This window comes from Rhinopithecus bieti, unplaced genomic scaffold (genome assembly GCF_001698545.2).
Source record: "Rhinopithecus bieti isolate Rb0 unplaced genomic scaffold, ASM169854v2 scaffold_19722, whole genome shotgun sequence".
Taxonomy (NCBI): domain Eukaryota; kingdom Metazoa; phylum Chordata; class Mammalia; order Primates; family Cercopithecidae; genus Rhinopithecus; species Rhinopithecus bieti.
In genome coordinates this window covers 606,667-615,808 of record NW_016809905.1, presented here as the reverse complement: position 1 = coordinate 615,808, position 9,142 = coordinate 606,667, and the positions used below count along the sequence as shown (strand labels likewise).

The following is a 9,142-nucleotide window of genomic DNA, read 5'->3' as shown; positions in this document are numbered from 1 at the left end:
AAATGTTTAAAAAAAAAAGATGAAAAAATAATGTGTAGACTTACCGTTTCTTTCTCTAATACTCTTTCCCCATTGGTGGTTGGCGACTGGGTACTCCAGGCTCTCCTGATGCAGAGCACTGTGTGGGTCACAGCTCTGGGGATCTCACTGTCCACAAGAGAATGTCATGTCAGAAATGGAAATCCTTCTTAAATACATAGGGAAGCTCTGTGTATGTAGTAATTTGACAGCAGATTGTAACATTGAAAATATAATTCAGATATGACTAAAAACAATAATAGGCATTTAATTCAGCCTCTTTGAATTTTATTTACTGTTAGCCTTTGATTTTCAAGTTTCCTTAAAACCACGCAGTCATGTTCAGGCCATGACTAACATTTTTTAAAATACAATAATAAAATCTATGGCTGGAACTTTTATTCTCCTTGAGTATTGAAATGAATTATACATATAAACTTCTTATACCAATAAAGTTATGTATGTATATATATACATATAAAATATTCTCTTGTCTCAGGTTTGAAATGACTAAAGTTACTAACACATTAATTTAGAAAGAACACAGATGGATTTGTCAACTTTCCTAACACCAATAGACCTGGCTTTCCTTTGGGTGCCTGTCTGTTCCTAGGGATTTATGTTCCTGGTCAAGTCACTTTATCATTTCTGCTTTGCTTCTTCCAGCCAAACCCATAGAAATGAAGAAATAATAGTCTTTTGATTTCAAGTGTGAAAGCTCTAGGCTGTTCTCATATTAGATGGAAACTTACAACACCTGAACGTTAGTAAGAACAGTTTCCTGTAATTTACTATTTACTGGAAGCATTGCGTGCCATGCCATCCTCCTGATGTTTGTGACAGGCCTTGTACAGACTGTTATCAAATAACACTTTTTTCTTGATATGTCTCTTTGAGCTTCAGTGTTTGGATAATCAAGAGAGTCTCAGCCTTTAGGTAGTTGACCCTGTGATAAGTGCATCCTGTGAACTACCCAAATAAGGAGGAAAACGAAGGCAGCTGAGCCATGGGATGCCATATAAAAATCACTTAAACCAGTCACCACTTCTTGTTTCTCGAGTTGTCCTGTGCTGGAGGTCTGCCCAGATGAAGGTCTCCATGGCTTTAGAAGTCTTGATGCTCCTCGCTGTCTTGATTTGGACTGGTGCTGAGAACCTCCATGGTAAATAACAAGTTTTAGAGAATGCTTCCTTGAAGGAGTTAATCATAATGATCGCTTTCCATGCAGGCGTTTTACTCCCTGAAGAAATCCGATCTTATTCTAATTGGCTAGAAGAAGAAAAGCTTTCAGGCCAGGTAGACTTGTGTCAATACACGGAGGATACATTTTCTCTTTCTGCCTCAATGTCCCGGTTCTCAGACTTTTATTTGTCTCTCTCTCTTTTGGTCTTCTATCTTGAGACTCATTTGCAGAGGTTCTTCAGGAATAGTCCTTTGCTCTCCTTCAGTCTAACGTTTCAAACCCGCTGCGAATTACTGGTGCTTGATTGTATCATATTGTAAGGTACTCAGTTGCATCTTAGCTGATCTTCCTGCTTCCAGACTCATCTTTTTGCTTGATGCTGATATTATTGCTGTTTTGTTCCCTTAAAAAGACTGCTCTGAACTTCACTCATGTTAAACTCATCAACGGTTCTGCAAAGTTAATAGAAGAAAGCTAAGTCAGCGAGTTGCTGGCTACAAGTTGATTCCAATGTATCTTTTCTGTTTTGCCTGGAATCCAAATGCTTGCCAGCTCCAAGGCCTGACTAAATGTAATCTGTAAAGTAGCATTTCAATATTACTTTTTATGTTCTTTATGGTTTCTTTTTGTAGACCTCTCTCTCTTTTTTTTCTTTTTTTAATTTGAAATGGAGTTTTTCTTTGAAACCGATAAGTCAATTTCTTACCCATTCGGCCTGTAACACCTTTGGAAGCAAAGACCGCATATAGCTTCTGATGTTTTTCCATTTTACCTAAGATGAATTTTAAGAATGCCTAGATGAGTGCAGCTCACCACTCAATAATTAACCATTTCAGTTAATTATTGAAATGAACAGCACATGGAGAGAAAGAACGACCATGAATTCTGGCTATCTAGGGTGGGTAGGGTGTTTAGTCCCTGTCTTTCATGAAGCCTGAGCAAAGGAAGATTCTGCTGCAGTGAAAGTATCTATGTGTGTTTCTAAGGCTTTTCTCAGCTATTTGAGACAATGTCAAACTAAAACTCGAGTTTCTGGCCAGGCATGGTGGCTCACACCTGTAATCCTAGCACTTTGGGAAGCCTGGACCGGTGCATCACCAGAGGTCAGAAGTTCGAGACTAGCCTGGCCAACATGGTGAAACCCCGTCTCTACTAAAAATACAAAAAGTAGCCTGGTGTGGTGGTGGGCATCTGTAATCCCAGCTACTCGGGAGGCTCAGGCAGGAGAATCACTTGAACCCAGGAGGCAGAGCTTGCAGTGAGCCGAGATCACACCGCTGCACTCCAGCCTGGGTGACAGAGTGAGACTCCGTCTCAAAAAAAAAAAGCAAAACTCCGTCTCAAAAACAAACAGGCCAGGCGCAGTGGCTCACGCCTGTAATCCCAGCATTTTGGGAGGCCGAGGTGGGCAGATCACGAGGTCAGGAGATCAAGACCATCCTGGCTAACACAGTGAAACCCCGTCTCTACTAAAATACAAAACAAAACAAAACAAAACAAAATGGGCGTGGCAGCAGGAGTCCCAGCTATTCGGAGGCTGAGGCAGGAGAATGCGGTGAACCCGGGAACCTGACAGAGCTTGCAGGGGCGGAGCCGAGATCACACCACTGCGACTCCAGCCCAGCGCGACAGAGTGAGACTCCCCGGGTCTCAAAAAAAAAAAAAAAAAAAAAAAAAAAACACAAACAAAAACCAAAAAAAAACAACAAACCCCAAACTCGACTTTCTAAGGTTAGTGTGAAAAAAATGCAGTGAAATCATAAGTATGGGCTTTCTGTGTGTCCGTGTCCACTTATCCTTTCCATCCATCTTTAATCTTAGCTGCTGGAATTTATTTTCCTTAAGGAAGGACCTTCCTGATCATCTTTCCTAGGTGATGTGAGAACAGTATTTCAAACACATAGAGAATCGTGGTTTAAAGGTTATGAGGCAAGAACACTTGCCTCCTCTACTCCTTTTCTGAAATGTGCATTGTCTTACCTTGATTTCTCACTAAAGGCGGGACTTCCAAGCTCCAGTGGTGGTGGAGTCCTCTGTGGCCACTTGCTCATTAATAATATAAATATGTACTTCTTAATGCTGAAAAGACTCAGTTCCTCCAAATGAATCTATTGCAAATAATGATGATGATTGACTTACTGACGATTTACATATAGAGGATAAAGATGGCTTTGACAACGAAACTTGCATGGAGCTAACATCCCAGATAAGGGGCTTTCTCTTTCTTTTTCCTTTTATGGCTGAGATTGTTTCTGGTGCTGGCTGCTCTAGACATGAATTCTACTGTTCTAGAACCACCCTTTCTCTCTCTCCTCTTTCTCTTTCCAAAAAGTATACTGGGATGATATCGCTTTTATTCTAATACACTGCAATTCACTTCTGCCCCTTATGTTTTGTCCTAAATAGATCACCCTCCATGGAATATAACTTATTTAGGAGAAATTAAGGGGCTATACAGTTATGCTTTTTTTTTTTCCTTTGGAGTCTCGCTCTGTCACCCAGGCCTGGAGTGCAATGGCGAGATCTCAGCTCACTGCAAGCTCTGCTTCCTGGGTTCACACCATTCACCTGCCTCAGCCTCCCAAGTAGCTGGGACTACAGGTGCCCGCCACCACACCCGACTAATTTTTTTGTGTTTTTAGTAGAAATGGGGTTTTACCGTGTTAGCCAGAATGGATCTCGTGATCCGCCCACCTCCGCCTCCCAAAGTGCTGGGATTACAGGCATGAGCCACTGTGCCCGGCCCAGTTATGCTTTTTCTCACTCTTGCATGTTGATCTTCCCACCTCCCCCATGAAATTACTGAAATCTAGTTACTTGGGGACATAATTAGATATTTTGGAAAATAATCTTAATAATGTTTATCAGAAAACCTTTAAGCCATGGTTACCCTTGCCAGAGAAATAAATGCCTTTTGTTTATCGCAAAGGGCAGAACTGACTATTCTTTGAACACTTTCTTAAGATAGACATACTTCTGATGCTTTTCATATGGTTCTTTCCACAGTGAAAATAAATTGCTCTCTGGACTGGTTGATGGTCTCAGTTATCCCACTTGCAGAAAGCAGAAATCTGTATATATTTGCGGATGAATTACATCTGGGAATGGGCTGCCCTGCAAATTGGATACATACATATGTATATGAGTTTATATATCTTGTTCATGATTGTGGCATCAGGACAAGGGTGAGAACAGTGATTGTTTGTAAAAATACTAAATGTTTTGTCAGACTTTTATGCCTAATATTAAAATTGTCTTTTAAAAAAATAATCCTTGCTTCTCGTTGTAGTAATTTATGGGCAGAGGACAACGGAATTTCTCATTATTTCTCACTGAATATTGGGTCATTCTGTGTGCACAGGACCTTAGATCACAGATTTATAGACTGGCTAGTGAACTGATTCTAAGTTGCCTTTAGGCTACTACTATATTTTACTAAATATTAGCAGACTGCTTTAAATTTTATTTAATTCTTCTAATGTGGGAGGTCGCCAATCTTGGGAAGCTCTATCACTTTCAATGTTAGGTAATTTGAAATCTCTCCATGTTCCATGAGGATTTGTGTCAACATATAATGGATTTTCATGAAAATGAAATCTCTTGTTTGTTCTTCGGCTAGGCACAAATCCTAAACTGCGTTGTTATCCTGGGATATTATCTTCTCTTAGATTCCCAAATTTAAACAATTTATATTCACACTACACAAATATTTTGGGCCAGTGACCAGTGATAATGATCATTTTTGAATAAGGTATTTTATTTTAGAAATTAGGAACTCGGAGTTTCAGAAGGTGCTTTACCAAGTTTTCCAGGGATCCATCCCTTGATGGTGGTAGTTTAGATGCCAAACCAGGATGAATACTCTCCAAAGCTTGTGCTTTAAACCACTCTGTTATGTGACTTACAAATCACCTTTCTCAAAAGAACTGTTGAAAACCTTTTCATTAATGAATCATAGAGATGGCTGTAAGTGGCAGTTTAAATTTGCTGCAATGAATTAAGACTGTTTTGTCCCCAGGCATTTTAAATTCACTCTTCAGGATGATGGTCCTCTTCTGTCCCAGTGAGTTGTCAGCTCTTCATTTATACCTAAGAATGACACTAGCCATTTTTGAGATTATGAATGTTTTTTACATCCTATTCACGTGTGTGTATTCCTCCTCTGTTACTCCAAATATCTTCCACTGAAACTTTGTGCTCTCCTAGGTCATTTCCGAGGAAACTCTTCTTTTTCAAACCGAGCTATACTTTACCCCAAGGAATATAGATCACAACCCGGAGGAAATCCATTTGGAGTGTTCTGCCTCTAGGTAAGTCCAGCAGATCTGATTCCTTTGGAATGTTTTAGCTTTACCTTTGCTTATGAGAAGCTTCTGCAGAAGCATAGATTTTGGAGAATATAACACGATTCACCCATAATTGTAAACAAAGCCCAAATTAGTATTTACACAAATGTTTTAATGAATACTTTAAAATGTTTTCATATTTTAAATGCAATGTTTATTTTAGAATAAAAATATGTAGATTTATAATGGTCCTAACAGACAATCTAGTGTAACTAGGTCATTTTATAATAACTACAAAGCAGAGTCATTAAATACTCAGTCACCTTTAGTAAGTGATACAATTAAGCATTGATACTATCTTTCAATATTTTGTCCTTTATACAATTTTTTTCTGATACATTTTATTGCCCAATTTCATCTTATAAGAGTAAGTGGCTAAAAACGTAAGAAAACCAAACCTTCAGCTGATACTAACTCATGGAGAATTCATGAAGGAAGGGCTTATCAGCCTAATCATTAAATTTACTTTGCTTGCAATTTTGTGGAACTGAGATATTGAATACCAAGAGCCTCGTGTGAACTTTGAGACTAAGTGGAAAGGTATCCTGATACACTTTTTTTTTTTAACCATGCCATTGAAATATTTATGTTTTATAAATCTGAGTGATGAATCTTGGAAACCATCTCAAACCACAGGACAAATTGTATCCTTGCTTAATATATGGAAATAGTTGACATCAAAATAAGAACTTAGAGCTCAGCCAATGTGCAATGTCTTTTAATGTGATTATAGTACTTTTTTTCGGGGGGAGGCAGATTTTTTTTTTAATTTTGGTAAAAAATACATAATATAAAATACCATTTTAAGTGTACAGTTCAGTCCTATTCAGTTCAGAAGATATTTGGAGTAACAGAGGAGGAATACACACACGTGAATAGGATATAAATGGCATTAAGTCCATTCACATTGTTAATACTTTTACTCTTCCCTTTAACTTATTTTCATAAAGGCTGAGGGGTTTAGTGATATTCTAGAAAGTAGTTGAACTCTAAATAGAAACCACCCCTTGATTCTCTGTCTCTCTCTCTCTGTCTCTGTCCCTGTCTGTCTCTGTCTCTGGTCTGTTCCTGTCTCTCTGGTCTGTCTCTCTGTCTCTCGCTCTGCCTCTCTCTCGCTCTGCCTCTGTCTCTCTCACTCTGCCTCTGTCTCTCTCGCTCTGCCTCTGTCTCTCTCTCGCTCTGTCTTTGTCTGTCTGTCTTTCTGCCTGTCTCTGTCTCTACCTGTTTCTCTCCCTGCTCTCTCCGTGCTCTCTCCGTCTCCACCTCTTTGTCTCTGTCTATCTTTCACACACATACATATGTTTTCAATTCTATAAACTACCCAATGCTTGGAGCAACACAGAGTTCTGATCTAATGCCCCAGAACTACTGCCTCTGTAGGCTACCAGAGTAACAATGATAAATAGATATTCCTAGTTTGATAGTAAATTACTATGTTGCTTGAAACCTACTTTCCTTAAAAAAATGAAGACTTGGCCAACAAAGTTGTCTGTTTAGGTTTTGGGTGCGTGAATTTTAATGTTGCAGTCTCTCTCTCTCTCATATTCACTTACTCACTTTGACATACAGAACTTTGCCACCACCGCAGTGGGTCAGATTAAGCCTTTGGTGGCGTTTACTTACTGTTCTTAGGATCCATTTGGCTGAGTCTGTTTTGCTGGGTACATTGGTACTCTTCTAATGCAAGCATCACAAATTATCTAAGACTATTCATCTTTCCACTCCATGTTTGATGCAGAAATCATGGGGAGACTATCTGGAATTAGCTCTTTTGTAATCCTATCTGCTCAAATCCTATTCCAAGAGTCCACGAGGATCTAGAAGGCGTAGTATGCTGGCTCTATGCCACACTCCTGAATGACTATTCTGAAAATGATCATGACATTAAACAGCGGTAAAACTGACTTGATCCCAAGTGTGCCAACACTATCTGCTTTCTGTTTCCCTTTTCTTTAGGAAATCAGTGTGGCTTACACCAGTTTCTACTGAGAATGAAATAAAATTGGATCCTAGTCCTTTTATTGCTGACTTTCAGACAACAGCAGAAGAGTTAGGATTATTATCTTCTAGTCAAACTTGCTCTGAGCTAAAGGAGAAATGGAAACTTGAAGCTGGTATTATGTATTTTGCAGGAAAACAGTTTTGTTTTTTCAGAGCAAAAATATAGTTGGTGTATATCTCTCCTTAAGTCTCTGGTTTCTAAAAACCCTACTTCAGTAAAGGTCCTGATCAGTTGATTAGTGAATGTGTATTTCTAAATATTTGTATTCAGTAGGGGTATGGCTTATTAATTTAACATTATTAGGTAATTCATATTATACATTTAAGTTTTTTTCTGTTCTGTGTAGAAGATTCAGAAATATGTCTTCAATGACAATGACTTGATCTAATTGATATGAACCTCCAATAAATATGTTCTAATATTTTTCAGGAAGAAGAAAGAATAGAGAGAGACGTATAAATGTGCAGGAGGCAAAACTTTGAGCATAGTGTAAAATTTAACATATTAACTCTCATGAAAGACAAAACCCTTTTATGTGCAGATATTTTAATTCATGTAGACTTTGCTATTAATCAGTAAAGTTGAATCCTAACAATAATGCAATGTGACTGCCTATTTAGATTATTCCAGAAGTAAATTCTATTTATTTTCTAGAGCTCAAATAACCACTCCCTTAACTGAAATTTGATGTTCGATTTTCCTTTTTCCTCAGAATGTTTCTTGCACACTCAAAATAATTGATTGGTTGAGTTGGTTAAGCAAAGAGTTATCCTGCCACCTAAGAGCATTCATTAAATGATTATTTATTAACACTTACTTTATACAGCTTCCTTTCTTTAAACAGGGAGTCTATATGTATAATATATCCAAAAATACTTCTAATTTTGGTAGATTTCTTATATCAAGGGTGAAAATTGAACTGTGCCGTTGGCTATTCAATAGTTTATTGAATGTATGTTTTGGATGCTACATCCTCCTGGAAGCAAATTTTACCAAGATATTGGTTATTATTATTTTTAGTTAAAGTGATACTATTCAATTTTCAACAAAATGCCGCCTATAGCTGTTTACTTGTCAAATAAAGAATTTGAACCTGTCACAGTGAACATCTGTCTTTGGCAGTTAATATGCAGCTGAGAGGTAATACTTCTATGGGCCTTCCTAAGTGTCAGAATATGGTACAAGTACATTACGATAAATTATTTAATCTTCTTAAAGAGAGAAATATATCACTATTACCCCAGTTTTACAGATAAGCAAACAAACAGAGGTTAAATCATTTGCCTGAGTCATACAACTTGTTGGTATTGGTTCAAGATTTAAAATCGGGCAATCTGCCTCTAGGTCTGTCTCTGTACTCTCTCTTTGTACGTTAGCCACTATACTCTACTGCTTGGAGTCTTCTTAAGTTGCTGAACTTTAGTTCTCTAGGAAACAATTGCTATTCAAGCAATTTATTTATTGCTCAATAAAACTTAAAATTGAGCAATAGTGTTTCTCTTGAACATGGAAGTAAAATTATTTTATATAAACCGGTTTGAGAGAATATTGGGCAGGTGAATGTTTGCTAAAAACAAAGTAAATTATTGAGTG

The 9,142-nt window shown here is 37.9% G+C and overlaps 1 protein-coding gene across 1 annotated transcript; it reads left to right on the top strand.

Moving 5' to 3' along the window:
* The first annotated feature begins 435 nt into the window (after nt 1-435).
* On the top strand, nt 436-8,595 carry LOC108541301 (oocyte-secreted protein 2). The gene is made up of 4 exons (XM_017890771.1): nt 436-1,180; nt 4,208-4,386; nt 5,408-5,511; nt 7,504-8,595. Exons 1-4 carry the CDS (start codon nt 1,030-1,032, stop codon nt 7,712-7,714), a joined length of 645 nt encoding a protein of 214 aa, XP_017746260.1. The 5' UTR covers nt 436-1,029; the 3' UTR covers nt 7,715-8,595.
* The last annotated feature ends 547 nt before the right edge of the window (nt 8,596-9,142 follow it).

Excerpts from the sequence above, each read along its gene's own strand:
- LOC108541301 (XM_017890771.1), top strand. The coding sequence starts at position 1,030 with ATGCCATATAAAAATCACTTAAACCAGTCACCACTTCTTGTTTCTCGA. Across the intron at positions 4,387-5,407 it reads ATTGTGGCATCAGGACAAGG|GTCATTTCCGAGGAAACTCT; the intron begins GTGAGAACAGTG and ends GTGCTCTCCTAG. Across the intron at positions 5,512-7,503 it reads TTGGAGTGTTCTGCCTCTAG|GAAATCAGTGTGGCTTACAC; the intron begins GTAAGTCCAGCA and ends CCTTTTCTTTAG.